The sequence below is a fragment of the Anguilla anguilla genome, chromosome 12 (assembly GCF_013347855.1).
Source record: "Anguilla anguilla isolate fAngAng1 chromosome 12, fAngAng1.pri, whole genome shotgun sequence".
Classification (NCBI taxonomy): Eukaryota; Metazoa; Chordata; class Actinopteri; order Anguilliformes; family Anguillidae; genus Anguilla; species Anguilla anguilla.
The window spans coordinates 36,861,508-36,887,049 of NC_049212.1; the positions used below are offsets into that span (position 1 = coordinate 36,861,508).

Genomic DNA, 25,542 nt, shown 5'->3' on the forward strand with positions numbered 1-25,542 from the left:
TAGATATGGAAATTAAAATAGGATTGTGTCATGTTTAATCAGCTTTTCAGAAACATGATTGTAACTGTCTGTGAGAGAGATATGGAGGGAGACCACAAGTAAACGGTACGTGCGTGTAGCCCACATGTTTTAGTGCATGTACAGGAGACGATAACTCACATTTGGAAAAAGCACTCCTCTTTCTGCCATGTCGTGAACATCACAATTCCGAAGAACCCTTCAGCCGTGGACACTTCCGGGCCATCCTACGTCGATGAAACTATTTTTAAAAATCACTGAATATTTCCGTTGAATATTTTCATTTCAAGTAAACACTTGGAGAGCACAAAAACATTATCATTTCACAAGATGCTATTTAACTACAATACTTATTTGACGATAAAATAATAATAATAATAATAATAATAATAATTAAACGGTAAAATGGTTTGGAGCTCTTCACCTTGTGGCAGCTTGTAGCTAATCCCTCGCAAGGACGGAGTGTGGCACAGTGGGTAAGGAACTGGGCTGGTAACCGAAAGGTCGCCGGTTCGATTCCCGGGTAAGGACACTGCCGTTGTACCCTTGAGCAAGGTACTTAACCTGCATTGCTTCAGTATACATCCAGCTGTATAAATGGATACAATGTAAAATGCTATGTAAAAAGTTGTGTAAGTCGCTCTGGATAAGAGCGTCTGCTAAATGCCTGTAATGTAATGTAATGCAAACCACCACAGTCCGACTCCCACGCGCTTCTGCACCGGCACAAGTCTGTATCCTGGTGAGGCAGCATGGGAATTTAGAGAGCCAGGAAGGGCCTCCCGGTATTCACAACTATATCTATATCAAGGTCGTAATGCTTGTTATTTAATGTATTACAGTTTCTCAAACACAAAACACATACATATGTTACTGTTTGTAAATCAGCATTTATTGATCGCCAGCGTCTTTTAACGCTAATGTGTACTGAACTCACATTCTTTCAGCATTCTTTCTGTGACCTTGTATTTTCCGCGAAACACATACGACTGTACCAAGTGGTATATTTGTAGATGGGTTCCCGGGGGTGCTGATGGACTGTGTCATTGTAGTAGGGGTGATTTCGCGATCAGTGTAATACAGTGTATTTCAATGCTGATCAGAACCCTTTTTACCATTGAAATGAAAAATATTGTCTTTGTTCATTTTAATTATATTACTAATACGTCTTTTTATGTTCAATTGTGCATTTTGTAATGTTTATTGTTTAATTATTGCTAATTGGGGTAATGGTAGGAACTGCTTCTATAAAAGGCTGCATTAGGCTTCTCACTTGAGTTCCAGTCTAGTTTTTATGTTGGAAGTGCCAAGAAAAGTAGGGTGCTATTGTGTTCAGGGTCTGAATACAGCCTGGCAACATATGGCCATTTATTTATTTCATTTTTTTTCTGTAAAGTTTTTGTTTTGTGTTTTTTTGGTACTTTTCACTGTATATATGTTCATTTACTGGCTTCCCAACTGCCAACAGAATAAAAGCAAACTCACTGGTTTTGGAAAACACTACTTACCATCATCCAGCCATTGGTCAATCCCTAACAATGCCCTTAAATAAAAGCCGAGAATGTGCACTTTAACCACTTTAATATGTCTTTGTCCCAAACAGTATGGCACTCCCTGTATGTCAAAACACATGCAGTCTTGCATATAACCTGCAATCTCACCATTCAAATCCAGTTCCACAATCACTAGTTTACTCTGCTTGTTAGCTCTGACATTAACTCAAGGAAGATGGAATCGGATTCTGGTAATTGACCTGGTTAGTTTTCTCAAAAAACAAAAAATATTGTACTGGCAGAGGTACTATAGTTAATGAGTTCCCCAGGTTCATTACCATAGCACATGTACAGAAAACCCAGAGCAAGATGTATAAAAGGAGTCAATCTTCCTGTACTGTAAATATGCAACTAGGGCGACCAAAGTGGAGAAAGCCTATTACCTCATTCTCTGCTAAAGTGACAGTGGTGAGTAATTACGAAACATTCTTCCCCTTCTGAAATATATAGGCCACATAGTATGTAAGATCACCATTTTTCTTAATGGGACTGATCTTTTTTAGTAAATAGATATGAAAACTGATGCACTTACCTCACCTTTAACTTTGGAGATGTTTAACAAGATCGTTTATTTATTTATTTATTTTTACTTTTTTTTAAGTATCTACTGTACGTAGTTACAGTAAAATCAAATAACCAGTGTCCTAGCACTCACCCCTGTGCATCATGTATACAGTTAATGTTATTTGTGATGTGTTCTGGCAGGGCTGTCTTCAAAATCTTGGTTGAATAACTGGCAGTTAATTTTGATTAAAAATCGGTTAGTCAAATTTTTTTTTAGAAACATCTATTTTTTTCCATATTTAAGACATCCGATAAATACAAATGCCATTGTATGCACTGCTACTGTCTCTTCATTTTGTTGCAGTTTGTTTGATAAAGTTTGTTTAGGTTTACACCAGAAGGACAGCTCAGAAACAAACAAGCACGAAACCGTCCAGACCCATGACGCTAACTAGGTTAACTAAAGTAGGTGAAATGCTAACATGTTAGGGTTAGCTAAAGTAACGTTAGGCGATAAAGCTATGCTCAAAAATCTTCTGCCTCAAAAAGGCGGGCCTTACCTCTTCGGCAAAAAAAGCCCAAAAAAGCAGTGACTGACCAACTAAAGGAAGCAAGCTCTAGTTCTCAAATATATAGTTCATATTTTTCTGTACTTTTTACATCATTGCTCATCCTAATTAGGAAAAAGCCCAATTTCCCCAATTGCATGCAAAATGATTCCAAACCTGATTAAAATTTAAAACCATGGAAAAATATCATAGTGTTCTAATTAAATTTTTTCATGCCGGTGGCTAGATTTGATTCTCGGTGACCTGCACAAAGAACAATAACCCAGAATCATGGTGAGGTTATCTTTAATGTGTAGAAGTTTACTGTGAGACCAAAATAAGTATAGGTGATTCAATCTAGCAAAATCTGAAAGTGCATACAGGCAGGAATAGAGAAGTTTATATATACAGAGTACAGAGGGTTTAATACATGTGAAAATGACATGTAGTTGGTCATTGAGACAGCTTTATTTCAGAGGAAGTTTTTGAAAATGTGAAATGAGTGGTTTAAAACCGCATGAAGACACAATGACATAGTTCATGCTACAAATGGTAATTGACAAATATTGTTAGTTGTACATTGTTTTAATGTTTGCCTTCCTTTTTTCTATGGCGAGAAAGGTGATCACCTGCATTAAATGTAATTGAGTTATTCATTTTATTTGTTTTTTATTTACAGGACAAAGAAAAACAAAAGTAAGGCAACAAGAACAGAGAGGAAATCGGAGTTAAACACATCTGAAATGAACTCCCTGAATTCCACCATCTTTCTAAATACTACTTTTGTGCGTCCCCCATTTTTTTTCATCAATGGTTTGAATAACATGCCCTATGCCAAATACTACTATGTTTTCCTGTGCTTTGTTTTTGTGGTCTCTGTGTTGGGGAACTCCTTTGTCATGTTTATTATATACACAGAGCGCAGTTTTCACACCCCAAAGTATATGGCCGTTTTTAATTTGGCTCTAGCTGACTTGGGTGAAAGTACTGCTCTTATTCCAAATTTAATTGCAATGTTTCTTTTCAATTCACAATACATCTCCTTTGACGCTTGCTTGGCCAACATGTTTTTTGTGTTTTTCTTTTCCTCTTTACAGTCCCTCACTCTTACCGTTCTGGCCTATGACAGATTGGTGGCAATATGCTTGCCACTGAGATATCATGACATCATCACAATGCCAGCAATGACTGTGATATTAACAGTGGTGTGGGCATGTGATTCAGTTTTGCTGATTTTAATGGTGATTCTAATAACCAGGTTGTCCTTTTGTAAATCCATTGTGGTAAAAAGCTACTTCTGTGATCATGGACCCATATACAGTTTGGCATGTAATGACACTAACATCAATTTTATCATTGCATATGTTAACATGATATTATTGCTTTATGTACCCTTTATTTTGACTGCCCTTTCATATGTGTTTATTGCTGGTGCACTGTTTAAAATAGCTTCATGGGAAGGGCGATTTAAAGCCATTAAGACTTGTTCTGCACACCTAATACTGGTGGCTTTATATTATCTTCCGATAATGGGAACCTACATTGCTGCACTAACTTTAACCCTTCAGCCCAATGCCAGGATCATGAGTACATCATTTGCAAAGGCCATTACCCCCATGTTGAACCCAATCATTTATGTGCTGAACACTGAAGAGGTAAAGGAATTCACAAAAAAGAAATTCAAAAGAAAAAGATAAAGGAATGAATTGATATTACAGGACCTCTGTTTTTTATTGTATCACTATGAAGTCAGTGTAAAAAGAGGCAGAGGCAGAAGCTTAGAATTCCTTAAGGAATTAAAAAAAAAAAAAAAAAACTTTTCAAAAGAAAAAAAACTGTTTTCCGTCTGCTAAATCTTGGTAAATATATTTTGTAGAACATTACATTAACTAGCGAAAGAGCTCCACAGATCACTTGCTAGCTACCAAGAGAGCTCATACATAAACAGGAGTAAATAAATATATATGATGGGCCAGATTAAACCTTCGCTACTGGTTTCAGGCACAAGTACGACACATTCCCCAGAAACATGCATCTTATGTATCACTGGAAGCGCAGTATGCGTTTCATCTGTGTGAGTCTTCGCAAGGTGCACTTCTCTCCTTAATGCATACGCTTTGAAGGGCAGATTGCACAAATAAAAGACAGAAAGAGCATGGCTGATTATGTAATCTGCTGAATTAACTAAAGTTCATGCAATTAATGTGGATGATTGTTTGCATGACATTTCTCCGGCACTGAAGAGTAGATTAAATCAAGGCACGAGCGAGGCGGAGACACAGGTATGGCCATCGAAGATGCACTGATAAACTGTTATCAGTGCAGAGAGGGCTACATATAGAGATCCTTCACTTTACTCAACAGTGTAATGGCAGTGGATCATCTTGCATTTAACCTGCAATCTCACTGTTCCAATCCAATTCCACAATCGCTAGTTTACTCTGCTAGTTTACTCTGCTCTTTTACTCTGCTCTTTTACTCTGAAATGACTTGTTCATTAACTCGGGGGAAGATGGAATCGGATTAAGACTTGTTCTGCACACCTAATGCTGGTGGCTTTATATTATCTTCCAATACTTGGCACCTACATTGCTGCAATTGCTTTTACTGTTCCTCCCAATGCCAGGATCATGAGTACATCATTTGCAAAGGCCATCACCCCCATGATGAACCCAATCATTTATGTGCTGAACACCGAAGAGGTAAAGGAATTCTCAAAAAAAAAAAAATTCAAAAAAAAAAAAAAAAAACAACAGAAATCAGCTATCAAAATAAAGGAATTAATTGATATTACAGGACCTCTGTTTATCACTATGCAGTCAGTGTAAAAAGAGGCAGAGGCGTTAGACCTTAAGGAATTCTGAAAAAAAAAAAAAAACTTTTCAAAAGAAAGAGACACCAATTTTTAGTCTGCTACTATAAGTCTTGGTAAATACAATATATTTAGTAAAGCGTTAGGTTTCAAGTTCATTAAATGTATTCATCATTGTTAATTGTCAAAATTGTTAATCTTAAACATGTTTAATTTATAAATGTTGTTTTTGGCAACATTGATTTACTGTAGAAGTTTTTCATTCTATTCTTATGTTGGGGAGTACATAGTGTCAGATGGTTGATAACAAGTAGTTCATTACATTTTGCAGCAGTTTGCAGGTAGTTCAACTAGATTCAAATTTTTGTAGAGGTTGTAGTAGTTAATTACTTTATTGTAGTTTTGAGATGAAGTTGGCTTTAAAAACTAACAACCACAATGCTATGAAAAAGTATTTTTGTCTGATTTAATCTATTACTGCATATTTGCAACACTGAATGGTGTCAGATCTTTAGACAAAATGTAATATACGACAAAGGGAAACTGAGTAAACAAAAAAAAAACATTTTTAAAATTATTATGTCAATTATTGAATGGAAAAAGGCGGCAGATATGGGTGTGTGCCAACTTCTTTAATTAAATAAATGAAATAATAATTTTAAAAAATGTGTTTTGGCTTTACTCGGGTTTTGTCTAAAAATCTGAAACCATTCAGAGTGACTGATATGAAATAATAGAAGAAATCAGGAAGGAGACAAATGCTTTTTCACACCACTGTACTTTTGGTCCTCTTTTTTTCCCCAAACCCCTTTGATCAAATACCACCTACACTCTGTTTCCCCCCCTAATCCTGCTTGATGTTAATGGGATAAAATAAATCCAATTGTATATGTAAATTCTCCTTTTATGTGTAAGCACTTTGAAATCTGTGCCATATATTGTTTGCTCTTTTAATTTTATTATTTTCTATGTACTTTTAAATTTGTTAAGCTTTTTGAAACAGTCTGCATAAATACAATTATTATTGTTAATATTGTTGTTGTACTGTTCTTTTGAACCATTGTACTGCTGTGCTTTTTCTCCATTCTTTCTTGATACTTCATTGTTATCTTTTTATTGATAAATTATTGTATTTGTTTTCTTATCATTGCTGTGTTGCGCTGTGTGAGTGCTTGTGAGTGTGTATTGCTGCACTCATTGCTCCAACTATATAATAAAATGTTGGGGGAAAAAAATGATTTTAAAAAACAATATCGCAATGATATCTGATAGGGATGCCTCTTGGGCGCCTCCCTCTGGAGGTGTTCCGGGCACAGCCACCAGGGAGGAGACCCAGCGGCAGACCTAGGACACGATGGAGGGATTTTATCCAAAGGCTGGCCTGGGGATCCACCGGGATGAGTTAGCAGAAGTCGCTGGGGAGAGGGACATCTGGGCTGCTCAGATTGCCCCTTTGCCCCCGCGGCCCTGACCTGGTCTAAGTGGTCAGAAAATGGATGGATGGATGGATGGATACGCTAAAGATAATGGTCTGAATACAGATTCTGCCCCCTAACACATTCTCTATGGCCTCTCAGGTGTGGGTTCATGAGGGATGCTTAAAAAATCACTGCTGTACACATACAGCACATGTACATTCAGAACAGAGAGGAGATTATGCATTACTATATTTAACACATGTACGTACATGAGTGTTCATGAATTTACCTCCCTGTGAACCATTTACTTTATAAGGTGGCACATCTTGTAGCTTATACAGGCTTGAATTCACAGTATGAAAGATAAATGAAATTCAAGATTAAAAAAAATGTTTAATTGACAAAGTGTTGACAGTGTAGAAATGGCTGAGAAATGTATAACTCAGGGGTATAATTGCAGTGCCTCTTCTTGGATTTAAAACTGCAATCTCTTAGTTACAAATCCAGTTCCATAACCGCTAGTTTACTTGGCGATCTTAAAATGAAAATGTTCTTGTTCAACAAATTGGGAAGATGGAATCGGGTTCTATTAATTTATCTTGTTTGTTCTCTATAAAAAAAAAAAGATATTCATTGACAGTGCCACTGTAGTTAATTAGTTCCCCAGGCTGATTACCATAGAAAACCCCAGAGCAAAATCTATAAAAGGAGAGTCAATCTCTCTGTCCTGTACTGTAAATATGCAACCAGGCTAAACAAACATCCGGAAACCTTTTTTTTTTCTTCTCAACTTGGGTGATCGTGGTGAGTAATTTATTTTAATCCTTCCCCTTTCAAGATGGCATTATTTGTCTGATCGCCATTTTTCAATATTGTATTGCTATTTTGTCGCTAGGGGCGACATAGCTCAGGAGGTAAGAGCGGTTGTCTGGCAGTCGGAGGGTTGTCGGTTCGATCCTCCGCCCTGGGTGTGTCGAAGTGTCCCTGAGCAAGACACCTAACCCCTAATTGCTCCCAACGAGCTGATTGGTACCTTGCATGGCAGCCTTTCACCGTTGGTGTGTGTGTGTGTGTGTGTGTGTGTGTGTGAGTGTGAGTGTGTGTGTGTGAATGGGTGAATGAGAGGCATCAATTGTAAAGCGCTTTGGATAAAAGCGCTATATAAATGCAGTCCATTGTCCATTTACCATTTACCATTTTTTATGGTTAAATAGGAAAAACTGATACCCTTGCCTCGTCTTCAACTTTATAGACGTCTGACCAAGAGTGCGTCTTCTTCCCTTCAGTATGTATATGGTTACAATGAAATGAAATATCTTCTGTCCTCACATTTATCTCTATGAATGCATTATACCGTTTAGTGTAATTTGTGTTAAAAGTGTTCTCGCACAGGCATTCATTCATGTCGCTTCACATTTTGCTGTATATTTTACATAAATGTTGACCCTATTTAGGAAACATGTATGCAAAAAGATTCTAAATTTTCATTTCTTTCTGCCAATTGCTCAAATTAATTCTTGCTAACATGTACAAATAATAATAAATCATAATCATGATGAGTTCGTGTGCAAGATGTAACATGTTACTGCTAGATCAAACCTGATAGAAATACAGACAATGCAATTTCACAATACCTGAAAGTGCATATTGACAGGAATAGAATAAGGTTTACTCATACACGAGTGTGTGTGATCATGATATACATCAAAATTACTTTGTTATGGAGACAGATTTTATTTCAGAAGAAATTATAGGAATAATATAATGTATAATAATTTTTTTTTTTTGCTATTTGCAATGTTGCAATGCTGCAAACAAATAATCTTTGGTAGATATTATTAGTATGTATAGATGCAATTGTTACACTTTTCCTCATGTTTTCTTGACTATTTTATTTGCATGCTCAGTACCAAGCTCGGTACCTGACCTAAAAAGTCACCCTCCCTTTCTCTATGGCAAGAAAGAGATTTATATAAACTGCTTGACAAATAATGTGATGGTAAATAACGATTTGTAGGTAGTTCTGTTCATGTAATCCTAAATGTTTTCCCAAATATAAAAATAAATCAGCTGAATTAAATGCAATTATGTTTACATGCATACAGTTTACTTTTTTAACTTGCAGGGCGGGAAAAAACAGAAGCAAAGCAACAAAGGTAAAAACATCTGCTATGAGCTCCCTGAATTCCACCCCCTATCCAAATACAACTTTTGTGCATCCTCCATTTTTTTACATCAGTGGTTTTTATGACATGCACCATGCCAAATACTACTATGTTTTCCTGTGCTTTGTTTTTGTGGTCTCTGTGTTGGGGAACTCCTTTGTCATGTTTATTATATACACAGAGCGCAGTTTTCACACCCCAAAGTATATGGCCATTTTTAATTTGGTCGTAGCTGACTTGGGTGAAAGTACTGCTCTTATTCCAAATTTAATTGCAATGTTTCTTTTTGATTCCCAATACATCTCCTTTGACGCTTGCTTGGCCAACATGTTTTTTGTGTTTTTCTTTACCTGTTTGCAGTCTCTCACTCTTACTGTTTTGGCCTATGATAGATTGGTGGCAATATGCTTGCCACTGAGATATCATGCCATCATCACAACGCAAGCAATGGCTGTGATATTAACAGTGGTGTGGGCATATGATTCAGTCTTACTGATTTTAACAGTGAGTTTGATTACCAGATTGTCCTTCTGTAAATCCATTGTGGTACAAAGCTACTTCTGTGATCATGGACCCGTATACATGTTAGCATGCAATGACAATCTTGTCAATCATATCATGGCATTTGTTGACACAGTATTATTACTTTATATACCTTTTATTCTGACTGTACTGTCATATGTATTTATTTCTGGTGCACTGTTTAAAATAGCTTCATGGGAAGGGCGACTTAAAGCCATTAAGACTTGTTCTGCACACCTAATGCTGGTGGCTTTATATTATCTTCCAATCATAGGCGTCTACATTGCTGCGCTAACTTTAAGCCTTCCGCTTAATGTCAGGATAATGAGTACATCATTTGCAAAGGCCATTACCCCGATGATGAACCCAATAATTTATGTGCTGAACACCGAAGAAGTTAAGGAATTCTCAAAAAAACTTTTCCAAAGAAAAAAAGTAACCGCAACAGAAATGAACAATAAAAATAACAGAATTAACTGATTTTATAGAAACTCTGCTTTTTACAGTATCACTAACTCAGCAGTCTGTGAGAACAGAGGTAGAGGGAGAGATTAAGAATTCCTAAACCTCCTTTGAACACAGAAGCTGAAAAAAATTTTTTTTTAAACTTATGAAAAGAAAAAAATCATCGGTTTTAGTCTTGACTAATATATTTTGTCAAACATTATGTTTCAAGTTTGTTAAATAATTTTTTTTTTTTTTTTTTTTTTAAGTGTGATGAATTACAAATGTTGCTTATGGCAATATTGGTTCACCTTTGAATGTTTGATTCTTTTCTTGTGTTGTTTATGAAGAATGTACTTTTCTGCAAAATTGCTTAATAAAATAAATAACATATGTCATTTTTTCGTAAGAGGAAAGTACTTTCTCTGCAATCATTTTACATGAGGCAAACAGTAGGTAATCCATCTTTATTTAATGTTTCAGTTCCAAATAAAAAGAGTCTCTTATACAACAGCGAAGGAAATTTGCTATTAATAGGCTCCTAATTGGTAAAAATGTGGACACACGGCCTATAACATTCACCATTTTGTAAATAACAGTTCAAAGAGAAAGCAAATGACAACAAGCCAAAGCTGTGTTGTGTCAAGTTTAACTAAAGAATTCTGAAAAGATAGTATGGCTTATCTTCCCAATCTATGAAAATGGAAACAGATCAGACCCTAATAATTACAGAGGAATCTGTATCAACAGCACCCTGAGGAAATATTCTGCAGTACCCTAAATTCCAAAATATCAGCCTTCATTCAAGAAACAGACGTACAAAGTAAGAGTCAAATAGGCTTTCTACCATCCTGCCATACTGAATTTCAGAGCATGTATATACCTAACAAACTTTGATTGAAAAAACATGTCCACTGCAAAACAGAAGGCACATTTTTTTGTGTGATTTTAAAAAAGCCTTTGATTCCATCTGGCATGGAGGACTGTTGTTCAAAGTCCTTCAATGTGGAATCTGTGATAAGGTGTACGACTAGACCTTGTATTGTGCATATGTTTGATCATTATCAGGATGGCAGATATGCCAACCACCAAGTCACGACTTGGTGGGGCGGCATGCCCCATAACTATACAGTGCTGGGAGTTTGCCACTTTTCAGCGTTTCCTACAGATATAACCACACTGACCACAGACTCTCAGCCCTGTAGAACATTAACTTCTGTACCTTCTGACCTCGTGTAAAGAGACATAATTCACACACAACTTCCCACATCTACACAATGAAGCCCCAAACTTGGGTTATTTTTGCCTTTTTTTCTCCTTCTTCATTTTCTCGCCAATCGCATCATCTTTGAATGACCACATTCTCTTCAGGTGGTAAGATGAAAAAACACAGGGCCAAGTTACGTAAAATAATTTAGGAAACATTGGGTTGCACTGCTTTGGAATAGAGCTTGTTTAATTTCTGTGGGCTAAGATAGCCAATATTGTTTGTTGTAACTTGGCCTCGTTTTGATAACAATACTTCAATCAATGGCAGGCCTATATTTTGCAAGTAGTAATAAATGGAAAATAGACAGTGCTTTGTATGCATTAGCAACTTGGCTTTTTTCCCGCTGAGAATGTGTTTTTGTTGAGATCCCTTTACACACTGCAAAAACTGGGTGAGGTCTGCAAAATAATAATTTTCCAAAAAGGGCCAAGACATCAGCAAAACAAATATGAATTCAAATTTAACTAATAACCCATGTGAACATAAGCAAAAATTTAAAAATTTTATGTATGTTTGTCTGACTTTATTTACATCAGGGAGGTTTGATTTGACAGCAAAAGCAATAATAGAAAATGCCCACAGAGCAATGCTTGCAATAAAAATCTAATTAGACAAAATTGACATACCCATTAGAACACATCAATAATCTCTGAAGTAGCAGTACTTTCATTTAAGTATTTTCGGTAGCCTACTCTTTCCAAACTGTACGTACGTGAATTTACCTCCCTGCAAACCATTCACTTTGTAAGCTGACTGTAAGATGACTAGCTTACACAAACTTGATTTCACAGTATGAAATTCAAATGACCCCGTGACCCTGACCAGGATAAAAAAATATGTTTAAATGTACAGTAAGAGTTGACAATGTTGAAATTACATTACATTACAGGCTTTTAGCAGACGCTCTTATCCAGAGCGACTTACACAACTTTTTACATAGCATTTACATTTAATCTACTTATACAGCTGGATATATATATACTGAAGCAATGCAGATTAAGTACCTTGCTCAAGGGTACAATTGCAGTGTCCTACCATACTGAGGAATCGAACCTATGACCTTCAGGTTACAAGACCAGCTCCTTACCCATTATACTACACCGCCACCACAGATAAAGATGAAGTCACAGTAAAGAAAGTGCCATTCCCTGGCCAGGCAAAGAGACTTTTACCCACCTCCGTCCCCTTACCACAATGCTGTCACTCGACTGGCCAGCTTTCCAACATGGGATTGCTTCATTTCAGGCCCATATACATGCGTACGCAGCGATCACTGTGTGGGTTTTCTGTAATGTCCTCCCTTAACAAATGCATTGTTTCATTTAAATCTGTTTCAGAAAAAAAAAGCAGTATGAATCATAGTCAGTTCAACAAAAAGTACACTGATGTTGTTTTAACTGCACCACCATTTAACAACCACAGGGGGGCAACATAAGTACGTGTTTTAGAAATGTTAAATTTGCTTCCTTGGTTTGATCCGCTTTAAGGATAAGTTTATATTGTCAAGGACTGCAAAAAAAAAAAAAAAAATTTAAATTGTTTTTAGAAATTATGCTTTTGCATTCTAGCAATTTTACAATTTTATCAATTTCTTAATGGAAATCTATGGGTTAATTTTTACCACCAAATACATTTTCAGCCGTGTTGCTACTGAAGGTTCTATGATGAATCCAGTTACATCGTTGTTCGTACATAAACATAAATGGTGAATTACAAATTAATTCAAGGACTCATTTCGTCATTCGGCCTTTGTGTTTAGGTGAGCAGTTTTATTCAGCATACAGTTACAACATTCAAATTTATGAAGAATGAATGAAAGCTACAAATGAAAATTGGGTGGCCTAAAATATGTGCTATGTCAGGAACTGCCAAAATCGAAAGGTCAGTCTGGAGGAGTGTGTGGTGAGTCGGTCAAAAATGCCTTATGTACATAAAAGTGGTGCACAGAAGAGGAAAAAGGGCGTGTTAATAAGGCTAATAAAGAAGTCAAACTGCAGAAACCGGATTCTGCCATTTGAAACGAATCAGCGGGAGCAGAAGGTATACCTGAGTGTACAAAATTGAATGTTGACAGCGGTAAATGCACGTGAGCGCGACCTCACAGAAAACGCAGTTTGAATTTTTGGCTGTGAATCTTTTATCATTATAACCATATATGTTCTTATTAAAACGATATCTTACGAACAAGAACGATATATAATTTATCATGTTACAATCGAAATTTATTAAAGAATTTGTACATTTTGTAAAATTTACTTGACAAACAAATATAACAACAGACAGGCATTATTTGACATCCAACAAGGTTCTTGAATTGACATCAAACAAAGCTAATAGCCTGACTACGGTTATCTAATGGGTTTCAGTAATATTGGAATAGCTATACGTTCTTTGAAAGTGGTCGATTTAATAGACTGATACAAAGAAAAACAATTCCATGGCACTCTTGCCTGATGGAAAGTAAAAAATAAAATAAACTTAAAAATGTATGCTTTTATTAATATGGCGTTATGTCTATAGGCGATTGAAAAGGTGTAGGCCTACCTAGCCTATGCGTCTTGGTTCACTGGCCTTCGTCAGGGTATGGCACCATGTCTTATAAAACCATTCGGAATGGGCTACATGTTGGTAGAACAAGTTTAAAAAATGATTAATTTATTCAACACGGGTGACCTCTGAACGCGTTGTAATTATGTGCGGTTTATATTTATAAATATTCCACCATCTTCAATATCAGTAGGCCAAAATTTTTAATAGAACTTTTTGAAAAATAATGAATCTGTTCCGAATGTGTAGCTTGTACGAATGGTTTTAAACCTAAGATTAGTATATATAACCTATAAAAGAGTAATGCAATCATGATGTGTCCAAATTAGTTGACCGACCAAGCAATTACACACCTGATTCTACTAATCAACCCCTCGGAATCTTTGCTAAGCACCTGGATTAGTAGAATCAGGTGTGTAACTGCCGAGTTGGAACAAAAGCCTGCACCCACACCGGCCCTTTCTGGATGAGATTGAGGACCCCTGCGATACGGGTTTGACAGATAATCCAGTTCATAACACATCGAAATCGGGCGCTAAGAGCTCCAATTTAGCATTTCTTTAAATTCAATAGGCCTAACGAAGACTCCTAGCACTCCCTCTAGCGTCAGTATTACGCGTATTCCTTCATTGCTACCTCAAGAGCTTTGGAAGATGACTGGATGCATGGTAGGCTATGTTTTTCTTGTTCCAGTAGGCCTACGGGTGATTTCAAATGCTATCTAAAATATGAAACCTTGCGTCAAATTAACTGGAATCATACACGATGATTACCAACACACGTGCAATTATCAGTGGTCTGAAAACTGCCTGTGACTAACTTGGCTGGCTATTGTGTTGTTGGTTTGCAACTGAAGATCACCGCTTACTAGCATGGTAGCAGGTGGAACGTTAAAAAAACACTTTAAAAAAAAAAAAAAAGGTAAATTTACGGATGTCCTTGTCAAATAACCCATTATCATGTTCCAATTAGCTGTGCATGCCATGGAGTTAACGTTACCTCAGTCCGAAATCTGTGGATCGCTTGCTATGCCATGGGCTAGCGCGATGATTGCCCGTCCTCCATGTCTGCCACACAGATCTGCTACGTGCTGCGTGGTTCTGCAGTCGACTGGGCAGGTGTTCAAGAAACTAATTAGCCCTAGTAGTGCACGCGCAGTATAAGCACAAGGCGATAGTATCGATGCAGCTTCATTTATATCCCCTTCAAAATTATATCGAATTTTGTTCAATATATCGCCGAGCCCTATTCTGAAACTGGCAAACACGAAGAAAAGGTGAAAATGAGCAAAAGAACACAGGTTGGACTGTAGATTATTTGAAAAAAAGTATTTTGGACGGCATCCCGAAGTCGTCTCTTCTCTGTTGCCGATGAAACTGATGTTTGGCGGGTACTGTTCAATGAAGCTGCCATAAGAGGACCTGTGAGGTGTCTGTTTCTCAAGCTGGAGACTTGGACTTGTCCTCTTGCAGAGTTACTGCGCATTTGGGCATTCCGTTTGTCTTTATGTCTTGGTTAGATCCAGTTTGCTATGTTTTTTTTCAAGACAGTAGCACACTGTTGCATGAAATCCTGAATTTCTCGCATGAAATATCCGTCATCACTCAACAATTGAATGACGAGTTTATAGAGAATGCGGTTTCTTTTTGGGAATTTTATGAACTAAAACAGAATTTTACAAATTCCAGTGTACTAGATACTGTAGCAATTTAAAGAAAGATATTTTTAGCTTGATTAAACCGCACAGTTGTTTTCAGCTGTGCTTAATATACTAGGAGTGCTTTCTGTAGTAACAAATTAGCATGACTACTTAAGGATGAGGTGACAGTGTGCAGTCAGTACACTGGAGTAATTGCTGCTGAAAATGGGGTTTTGCAAAAAATATCCAAAGACTGAATTAATAAACAGGTATTTCAAACAAAAATAGAAATTTATAATCTCAGTGTAACTATCTGTATTGTGGCTGTGATTTTTGAACAATTTAGTTCTACCTTAAAGAATAAAAGTATCAATTTCTTTCATAAACTTTATCTCACACACACACACACACACACACACACACACACACACATATATATATATATATACATATATATATATATATATATATATATATATATGGATATTAAATATTGCCTGTGATGGTCTCCTCTTTACTATAAACTTCTTGTTTTAATTACCATTTGTGTTTATGGTCTTAAGAAAATATGCCTTCAAACATTATTCTCAGTAATAATAGTAGTCCACCTTAAATGTTTAATCTCAGAAGCCGTGGCTGATTAATGGCAGTTGCACACCTACAGGTGATTGAAATTGACATGGGTTTAAAGTAGGTGTTTGAGGGGCATAAAGACCATTTTGTAAGGCAGAGGCGTGTTGTCAGGTGCATTCAATAATTAAGCTTCAGCAAATATCAGGATCCAGCTCAGGATTTTGGAGGAGTAGGTCTTGCTAGATTTGAATGAGTTAATGCATGTCACAGTAGATACTTTCTAGCAGATACTGTATCCTTGTATATATAAACAAATTGTACTGTATTCTTTTAAAGACAGTGCTGTGTCCTTTTAAAGAGAGTGAATTGTTTAAAGATGGTGCTGTATTCTTTTTAGGGAAGTAAAAACAAATAACACCAAGGATGAGCATGAAAGTTAATTGATTATTTTTCTTTTTAATCTCTGGTGTATTGGGTATGCACAGGGTTTACAGGAGAAGTCCTATCACAAGGAATACCTGTTTTTCCCATACACATTTGTATCAGCATTCAATCACACGGAGAAGTGCATTAAGAGACACTGTATGGATGGGTGGGTAGACTGAGCCAATCATTTTATTCAGCAGTACACACTGAACAATCACTGAAACTCGGAGTGATTAAAATGACATGATGAACCGAAAGAGTGTAAAAAGTGAAGTGAAGAATATGGCTAAAACCATCTACTGTGAATAAGAAATCATGAAATAGCACTAATGCCTTAAAACAACATGACTGTAACAGAAGTATGTTATAATACCATGAAGAAATATCAAAATTTTAAGTAAAAAAAAAAAAACGAAACGGTCTACAATGAAATTAAAGTGGAATAAAATATTAAAGTTATTCATAATTTAAAAATAACAAGCATGACACTAGCAGTACACTTACACACTGTCTCTGCCGGTCAGATGAACCAAGAGCAAGCAAACCAGTTTCCTTTATTAATGGATCGACGGTGGTCAGTTTCACATCGGCCCTTTGTTATTGGACTTGGGTTCTCTCTGCAGTCCGAGCATCTTCGCGATTTTCTCCCTCAGCTCCTCGGTCTTCAGGCTGTAGATTATGGGGTTGAGCATGGGGGGCAGGGTGACGCACACGGTCAGAATGGCCGTGAGCATGTCGAGGGAGGTCACCAGGCGGGTGCTGCCCGCCAGGTAGGCCAGGATGACGGGGAGGTAGTAGACCAGCACCAGGAGCATGTGCGTGAGGCAGGTGGAGAAGGCCTTCCTCCGCTGCTCCGGCGAGGCGATCTTCAGCACCGCCGCCACCGCCACCACGTAGGTGCACAGGATGAAGGCGAGCGGGCCGAACAGGACGGCCAGCGTCTTGGCCTTGGCCACGCTGCGGTTGTAGGAGACGTCGGCGCAGGCCAGGATGTAGACGGGGCCGTGCTCGCAGCAGCAGCTCCGGACCACCCTGGAGGCGCAGTAGGGCAGTCGGACGGCCAGGCTCACGGGGTAGATCTCTACGAGAAAGACCAGCGCCCACATGCCCGCCAGGATGAAGAACATCCTCGGGTTCGTGTTTATGGTGGCGTAGCGGAGGGGGAAACAGATGGCGACCAGGCGGTCGTAGGCCAAGACCGCCAGGGAGAAGGACTCCATGTCGGTGAAGAAGTGCATGAAGAACATTTGGGAGAAGCACATGCCGAAGGAGACGTGATTCAGGTCAAACACAAACACCGGCACCATCTGGGGGATTATAATACTGCTCACTGAGATGTCCACCAGGGCCAGATTGCACACCGCAATGTACTTGGCATTGTGCAGGCTGGTGTTCATGAGTACAATGGACAACAGAATGAGGTTCCCCGCCATCGTGATGATGTAAATGACGGACAGGATGAGGATGAGGTAGTTTTTATGAGCAAGGCTGTCGAATGCTGAAATGTAAAAGCCATTGTCTGCTGAGCTGTTGCCAATGAAATTGGTCAAAGGATTCATTTGAAGAGGGTCAAGCTGTGAAACAGAGATTAGCACTGTAAAAGGAGATCATATGAATAAATGAAATTAATGACAGAGGTCATGTATTAGGAGTATTATGTTGCCGTATTTAGTCAAATTAATCATGCACTAACAGTCCTAACTCAAACACACAAAAAAGGAAACGATCTAAAACAGGTATTTTCATTATGTTCATGTAAATCAGGTCCACACTTGTATATTACTGTAAAAAAAAAAAAAAAAATTATTTCCTCTTGTATAAATTCATTTTAATTGGTGTCATTTTTCTTAGTTGTTATACAAAGAATAATTAAAAGATGCCTGTTTTTTTTTTCAAAAAGAAGTGTTTTAAATTAGTGTTACTTTTTAAATCAGCAGTTAAATATTGTATCCAAAGCAACCAATTTAATTTGAAATCACACGCTTTTAATGTTGCTGTTGCACGGCCCCATCACTGCCGTTAAGGCTGTGCCTTACCAGTAATACCCTTTCCTGTCGTCCAGGGTGTCTTAATGCCAAATGGTAAGCAGTTAGAGAAAACAGGCTTTTTAAAGAGCGGGCATAAGAAGAAACAAGAATTCGTTTGGGTATAATTAAGGTTTGCAAATGGTTTAAAACTATCCTTAGGCCTTCCAAGTTATGCTCATTAAAGATAAACGTATCTCCTGAGTCATAAATAAGTGGGTAATCACGTCTTTATGCAGTTAATTGTATCATTTATTTTTTCCCCTCTGTGAGTCTTGTTTGTTTTTCCAATGATTTGCAGCTGTGTTTTTGATCATTAATCAACTCTCTGAAGAAATGAAATGCTTTGGCGGGTCAGAATTCAGTGCTGTCTCATTTAATTTTGTTTCATTTTAAAAACACCAGTTGTAGCATTAAATTGTAGAAACTGGGATAGTGGATGTGTTGACCCACCTGTCTGCTACTGTCTGTATATTTCAGCATACGTATGTACAGTAACTGCTGAGATTACACGGCAGCACAACGTTATGAATGGTTATGGTACTTGCACATTGCCGCCCTTGAACCCCCCCTCCGGTCCACCGCCGGCTTTGGGCTACCATTGTCCATGTTTCATGTCTACGTCTAAGTCATGAAAATTGTCCTTAAAGTCCTGGAAAATGATTTCCTAAAATGAGTGTGAACCCTGACAGTATGTCAAACTTACTCCGCTAACTGGACACATATGCACATGCGCGCGCGCGCACACACACACACACACACACACACACACACACAGGCCCTTGCTCATTGGCCCAAGTGGTGCAGTTTCTCCTCTGGCCTTTTATTTTTAAGAATAATTTTCTTAAACTCATCTCTCTCATATATGAAAATTAAGCTAACTCTGGCTATATAACCTAATGTTAGCTGGGTGAATGCTGATGTTTGCTAAATGCTAGCTAACATTAATCCACACAGTGTTAACTTTGCAGTCTTGCTTGGGGCAGAGGAAAATGCATTGTTTCTTTTGAGGAAATGTTGCATAACAATGGCTAATTTTATTAAATTTTTTTATTTAAAACATTTCGTTACCAGGCACAGATATGGGCGCATGGCTGTCCATAAAATTATGTTCATCACTGATGTGTGGCTGCTCAGCTGTATGTGCGCCGGCTACAAGCTATGAGAGTGAGGGGGGAGGGGCAGCGTGCACAACAAAATTACAGTCGGCCGTATGTCACTTTGACATTAAAAAAAAAAAATAAAAAATGAATACAAAAATATAGTGTGTTGCCTATAGAAATGAGCAACTAATTACTGAAAAATCTTTTTGGGTGGTGGGCAAGTCTATTTGGGCCGGCCACCCAAAGCAAGTCATTGTATGGGAAACACTGTGATATTCCGTCCAACGGAGAAGCGCGTTTGTCTCGGTCACGCCGACTGGTGGAGAGGGCACACGCACCTGGGTTGCATCAACTAATCAGCCCGGGTGCTTAAAGTTGCGTTCCTCTCCGCAGTTCGGGGCCGATACCAGTAATACACACTGAGAGGGCAAGTTTTTTTTGAGACTCGCTTGTCCCAGTATATGAAAAAAGAAAGCAAACCCGCTGCTGAAGAGCTGGAGGAGCCAGTCAGCGTTGGTGTGTGCGCGCTCTCTCTCTCTCTTTCTCTCTTTCTCTCTCTCCATGCACACCTTCACGTGACCCACTGTAATATTAACATATATGCACTGTTTATATATATATATATATATATATATATATATATATATATATATACACACACACACACACACACACACACACACAATTGTCCATTTCTGAATCTAATCGGAGTAAATGCCTGGCTTAAGTGTTACTCAAACCATGCTGGCCTGGAACTGAAGCCTCTTCTCTCCTGTTCCAGTCTCCTCAGCAGAACTCTCAGCACAGATTTCAGTGACAACATTGTGACCTGCGAGCGATGTGTAATTGTCTTGGGTTTGGAGCCCATGGTGCCCGTGCCTGGTGTTGATTAATTTATGAAATTGGTAAATTAATTATTATGACCTGGATCCCATTGATAGACGTCTTTAACTTTAACACAGTTACTTACCAATGTTTTATTTTATTTTTTTAATTCACAAACAGGTTGGAAAACTCTGCAATCACCTAATGTACTGGAGAAAGAAAATGCGTTTGCAGTGAGATTAGGTTAAATGTTGAAGTTTGTGAAGGTTAGTTTTATTTCATGAAATAAGGTGAATCCAAATGAATTATGGCATTTGTATGGATGGATAATTAATCCTTTATTGCCATGTTATCCCAAAATCAAAATAATCATATTGTCTTTGTAGCAAGCTTGAACTTGTTGTTCTCTCAGAACTGGTTTCTTCAGTTGATATCTTTATGCCATCTAGGAGCTGTGGTTGGTGTTAAATGTAATGCAACTGCACCAATGGATACTGTATTCAGCACACACTAGCAAAAACAGCAGAAATATGTGCTTTCATAGTTATGAATTTCATCTGACGTTCTACATAATTTTTGGGAAAAAAAATTGTTATATTGATTATGCTCTGTACTCCACAATTTTAGTTTTGTAATCAAACAATTCACAATTAATGTGGCTAAAGTGCAGATTATCAGCATTTATTAAAAGGTGTCTTTTTTTTTTTTGCACTTTAGTTTCACCATGTAGAAATTACAGCACGTTTTAAATAGCCCCGCCCATTTCAGGGCACCATAATATTTGGGACATATTACTGTTCTGTTCATTTAGTACTTTTTCGCATATCCATTTCCTACAATGACTGCTTGAAGTCTGTGACCCATAGACATCACAAGGCACTGAGTATCTTCCCTGGTGATGTTCTGTCAGGCCTGTACTGCAGCCACCTTCAGCTCCTGCTTGTTTCGGGGGCTGGATGCCTTAAGGTTTCTCTTCAGGGACGAGTGGGGGGTGTGCTTTGGATCTTGGTCAGGTTGTCTTGGCCTCCAATCTTACCGCTAGCCATTACTCTGATGCAGGTGAATCATGGTCTCATCTGTCCACAGGGCTCTTTCAGATTCTACTTACTAAACTGTAACCTGCCCATCCTGTTTTAACAGTTTTGGAAGTAAATTGCGAGCCTAGATGGGATATCATCCTTGTATATGCTTATGTTTTTATACACGTTTTCATTTGCACTGGTTACCAGTATTTGAGGCTTTTGGGATGAGTAGGTCGGACTGCTCGTAAATAAATCGCGAGGAAAACATTGCTGTGGAAACAGTGAGGACATATGACGTGAATAGACCTTTCATGTTCTACGTGTTCTTGACACATTCAACCAATAACTGCTTTTTTTATTTTTTTGACAAGACCACCTTGTGTTCCTTTGAAAACTGCAGCAGGGGTCAGCCAGTTGGTCAAGAGTGCCACTGCTCTGTCCCAGCTCCACACACAGGTGTGCTCTTGGCAGTCCACTCTCTCTCTCTCTCTCTCTCTCTCTCTCTCTCTGTTGTGAGGTAAACAGTAGCCTGTTTGTTTCATCAGAACACCCCTGCTGGGGTTCATTAAGCACGCTCACAGAGCAGCCAAGGAGTCCCACCGGGGGGGTCGGGGGGGGGGGGCATGGCTGACGACACTCTGCTGTAACAAAACAAAACGGTCATTAGCCTAACGAGCAACAACTGAAGACTGGAAATAGAAATCGCCGCTGTTGCCGTGGTGAACGGAGGGGTCGGTCGGGAGATAATGAGACTCAAGGTAGCGATTGCCAGGGGGGGTCTCTCACTTGACGCTGTTCTCGTCACTCGGGAAAGCCGGCCAATCCGGTGGCTGGCCACGGGTGACGCGTCTGTGATGTTCAGCGGTTTCTGTGTGTATTGTCAGTATCACTTTGAAGCTGGTTGCGGTGAAGCATGCAGGCTCGGAGAGAGCTCTCTGGAACGAGGTGAGAATAAGTTAACAAAACCACCGGCAATAGAAAATACAATCAGTTTTAATCTTGTAGCGTTTTATACTCCCCAGCCGTTCTCTTGCCCTTGAATCTGTCTAGTGTTGCAGGGAAAGTTAGGCTGTTTGAAAAGATAAATATGATGAAAGCAGGGAGGATCAAGGCTCTCTCTCTCTCTACCCCCCTCCCTCCCCCTCTCTGTCTCCCTCCCCCCTCCATCACTCTCTCTGTCTCTCCCCCTCTGTCTGTGTCCCCCCCTCCCTCCCTCTCTCTCTCTACCCCCCTCTTTCTCCCCCTCTCTCATTCTCGTTCTCTCTCCTCTTTCTCCCCTCTCTCATTCTCACTCCCCTTCTTTTCTCTCTTATTCCCTCTTGTTCTGTCTAACTCTTTCTTTCTTACTTGTTCTGTCTCTCTCTCACACACACACACACACACACACACACACACACGCACACAATGGTACATACTGTACACTGTAAAATATATACACACATACACTCATATTGCTTCAGTTCTTTTTCTGCCACCTCTCATAGAAGCCATATCATTGTTTAATGTGTGAGCCCCAGAAAGACCCTTTTCTGTGTTACAACTCTGACACACACCATAGCAACATCAAGGCTGTTTCAGTATGAAAATTATTACAGTCTCTTCCTCTGTCCATATGATCTTACTGTCTGGCTCATGTACTCATGTTCATATATTTCCAGCTGCAGTAAAGATTATTATTATGATGCTCACACATTAAGAAAGGGCAGTCAGAGCTTAATGTCTACCAAGTTATTAATCAACACCGTCAAAAATATTTTTTTATATGCTGATTTTAGCACAAAAAAAAGGGCACTTTAAGATCAATTTGTCTAGACTGGGGAAAAACAAAAACTCCAAAATATAGGTAAAGTTTATCAGGAAGGCACGTGCACAGATAGACATCAACATGTGCTGATGCATATGCCCCCTGCTCTGAGACAGCCAGTCACCTGTTGGCTGCAGCGATTTTAGCATTTAAAGAAAAAAAAAAAAAACATAGGTGTCATTTGCGATTTCAGTGTCCCCCGGTTTGTGATTGCAATTCCCCACCCTTCCCCTGGTCTGTAATGTAGGCCTGTGCATATCCCTGAATTCAAAAAACCTTCAACACAGCCACATAATTTTAGATTTGTGATTAAGTCATTCATGGGCGTTTAAAGTGCAGATACTCAGCATTTATTAAATGGAATTTTTATATATTTTGGTTCACCCTCCCACCACCCCTAGTTCAGGGCATGTTTGGGACAAATGGCTTCATAGGTATTATTAGTCAGGTGTGTTCAATTGGTTCCTTAGTGCAGGTATAAGAAGTTTTAGTATCTAGTCTTGATTCTAGGCATTTGATTGCCTTTGGAGTATGTTATTGGCACACATCTCCAAATTCATTGGATGGCGCTTCATCCTACAGCAAGACAATGATCCCAAACATACTGCTAACACAAACAAATTAAGTTTTTCAAAGCCAAAATCAGCCACTTGATCTGAATCCAACTGAATATGTATTTCAAGTGCTGAAGAGAAATCTTAGGACAACTAGTGTGTAGCAAATTTATTGGAACTAAATTTGCTCCATAAACTAGCCCCTGAAACAAGCAGGAACTGTATATGGCTGCAGTATAGGCCTTCTCTGCTCAAGTTTAAGAAAATGCCTCCAAACTTATTTGATGACATCTTACAGCGAGACAATGATCCCAAACATACTGCTAAAGCCACAAATTAGTTTTTCAAAGCCAAAAACTGGAAAATTCTTTACTGGCCAAGTCATTCACCCGAACTGAATCATACTGAACATTCGATCTTATGCTGAAAAGAAAACTTAAGGCAACTAGCCCCTGAAACAAGCAGGAGCTGATGACGAATGCAGTACAGGCCTGACAGAGCATCAACAGAGAAGATACTCAGCACCTGGTGACTTCCAGCAGTCATTGCATGCAAACGACATGTGACAAAGTACTAAACATCTCTTTAAAAAGATACCCAATATTGATGATGATAACCTTGTTAGTGAAAATAGATATAGATTCTTTGTATACAAAAATTCCTAACCTAGCAGATCTTGGTGCTTTATCTTTTTACATTAACAAAATTTGTTCTTCTGACATAATATTTGTCAAAACTGATTTTGTTCTGTCTAAAAATCTATTCATTTTCAATGACAAACAATGGTTGCTAGTTTCTGGAGCAGCAATGGGTCAATCATTATCATGTAATTATACAATTATTTTTATGTGAAAATTTGAAAATGGTTTAATTTACAATAATAACCCTTATAAAGATTATATCCAATTATGTACGTTATGTCGATGACTGTTTCTTGATCTGGAATTCTGGAGTCCCTTTTAGATGAATTTATTTTAAATCTAAATAGCAGGATGGAATCAAACTCCTTCAGTATGGAGAAAAATAAGACCTCTGTTAGTTGTCTAGCTGTACTTGTACAAAAAGAATCTGGTACTCTAATCACCTCTATCCATAGAAATAATAAAAATTAAAAAAAACAATTTGTTAATGTCAACAGGTTATCATAGCACACAACCGAAAAAGTCATTCATTACTTTATATAAAATTAATGTCACAAATAATATGGTACCCTGAAATGGGCAACTAGGAAATAATTGAGCAGGGTCTTATGATCCCATATGCTCAGTTGTACATGATTTTTAGAGGCAATTGTGAACACACCAAAGTATTTTTCACAAACAAAAAAAGTAGCCTGTGTGACCATTGCAAGTAATTTCTGATCAAATTCATCTTAATGTTATCTTTAAAGGAGTTAAGGATAATGTTGATATCAGAGGGCATCCCGTAAATGTTGTGCAAGAGGTAATACATATTTGAACTGCTACATTGGCAAGCCTGGCGTCTGGGGTCCTGCTCATATCGGTGGTGGTAAACTTCCATCTGGTCGTGGCACTACTTCTCTGACGCTGTTGAGCCGCACCGATTGATACCTTTCCTGTTTAAATATAGAACCGTGAGAAATATGATTCCAATGAGAGCTAAAACAATAACAAGAAACGCATAGGACGCAGTTTCCAAATCCGAATTTGTGCATTCCACATCTTCCGTCTTAAGCCCGAGAACAGGTATTCCGTCTTTACTCACTGCATGGTTCGGAGCACAGCGAACTAGCAGCGTAGGGGCACTGCAA

General features: G+C 38.3%; 3 protein-coding genes and 2 long non-coding RNA genes across 7 annotated transcripts in view; 3 read left to right on the forward strand and 2 right to left on the reverse strand.

Moving 5' to 3' along the window:
- Positions 1 to 175: 175 nt before the first annotated feature.
- Positions 176 to 14,975, reverse strand: LOC118209688. Its single transcript, XR_004761748.1, has 3 exons — positions 14,801 to 14,975; positions 12,431 to 12,582; positions 176 to 245 (listed from the first exon to the last, which is right to left on the reverse strand). It is a non-coding gene; the product is annotated as an uncharacterized LOC118209688 (long non-coding RNA).
- LOC118209671 (olfactory receptor 52E4-like) lies at positions 1,926 to 4,335 on the forward strand. 2 transcript variants are annotated; one of them, XR_004761746.1, is made up of 2 exons: positions 1,926 to 1,979; positions 2,440 to 2,541. XR_004761746.1 is itself a non-coding variant. In XM_035385223.1 (2 exons), exon 2 carries the CDS (start codon positions 3,367 to 3,369, stop codon positions 4,318 to 4,320), a length of 954 nt encoding a protein of 317 aa, XP_035241114.1. In that variant the 5' UTR covers positions 1,932 to 1,979; positions 3,303 to 3,366; the 3' UTR covers positions 4,321 to 4,335. The 2 variants fall into 2 exon arrangements, 1 of the variants encoding a protein (XP_035241114.1); XM_035385223.1 differs by lacking the exon at positions 2,440 to 2,541 and adding an exon at positions 3,303 to 4,335 and having other exon boundaries at positions 1,932 to 1,979.
- LOC118209664 (olfactory receptor 52E4-like) lies at positions 7,600 to 10,151 on the forward strand. The gene is made up of 3 exons (XM_035385215.1): positions 7,600 to 7,657; positions 8,068 to 8,138; positions 8,979 to 10,151. The coding sequence occupies exon 3, from the start codon at positions 9,025 to 9,027 to the stop codon at positions 10,018 to 10,020; it is 996 nt and encodes a 331-aa protein (XP_035241106.1). The 5' UTR covers positions 7,600 to 7,657; positions 8,068 to 8,138; positions 8,979 to 9,024; the 3' UTR covers positions 10,021 to 10,151.
- LOC118209687 overlaps positions 14,277 to 25,542 on the forward strand; it is a 16,215-nt gene continuing 4,949 nt past the window's right edge. The window contains exon 1 of the long non-coding RNA XR_004761747.1: positions 14,277 to 14,469. This is a non-coding gene — a long non-coding RNA (uncharacterized LOC118209687). The remainder of the gene's footprint in view (positions 14,470 to 25,542) is intronic.
- Positions 16,863 to 18,513, reverse strand: or107-1 (odorant receptor, family D, subfamily 107, member 1). Of its 2 annotated transcripts, none has more exons than XM_035385217.1 (2): positions 18,476 to 18,513; positions 16,863 to 18,013 (listed from the first exon to the last, which is right to left on the reverse strand). In XM_035385217.1, the coding sequence occupies exon 2, from the start codon at positions 17,996 to 17,998 to the stop codon at positions 17,021 to 17,023; it is 978 nt and encodes a 325-aa protein (XP_035241108.1). In that variant the 5' UTR covers positions 17,999 to 18,013; positions 18,476 to 18,513; the 3' UTR covers positions 16,863 to 17,020. The 2 variants fall into 2 exon arrangements, with proteins under 2 accessions (XP_035241108.1, XP_035241109.1); XM_035385218.1 differs by having other exon boundaries at positions 16,863 to 18,033; positions 18,476 to 18,503.

Coding starts and splice junctions, on each gene's coding strand:
- LOC118209671 (XM_035385223.1), top strand. CDS start 3,367: ATGAACTCCCTGAATTCCACCATCTTTCTAAATACTACTTTTGTGCGT.
- or107-1 (XM_035385217.1), bottom strand. CDS start 17,998: ATGAATCCTTTGACCAATTTCATTGGCAACAGCTCAGCAGACAATGGC.
- LOC118209664 (XM_035385215.1), top strand. CDS start 9,025: ATGAGCTCCCTGAATTCCACCCCCTATCCAAATACAACTTTTGTGCAT.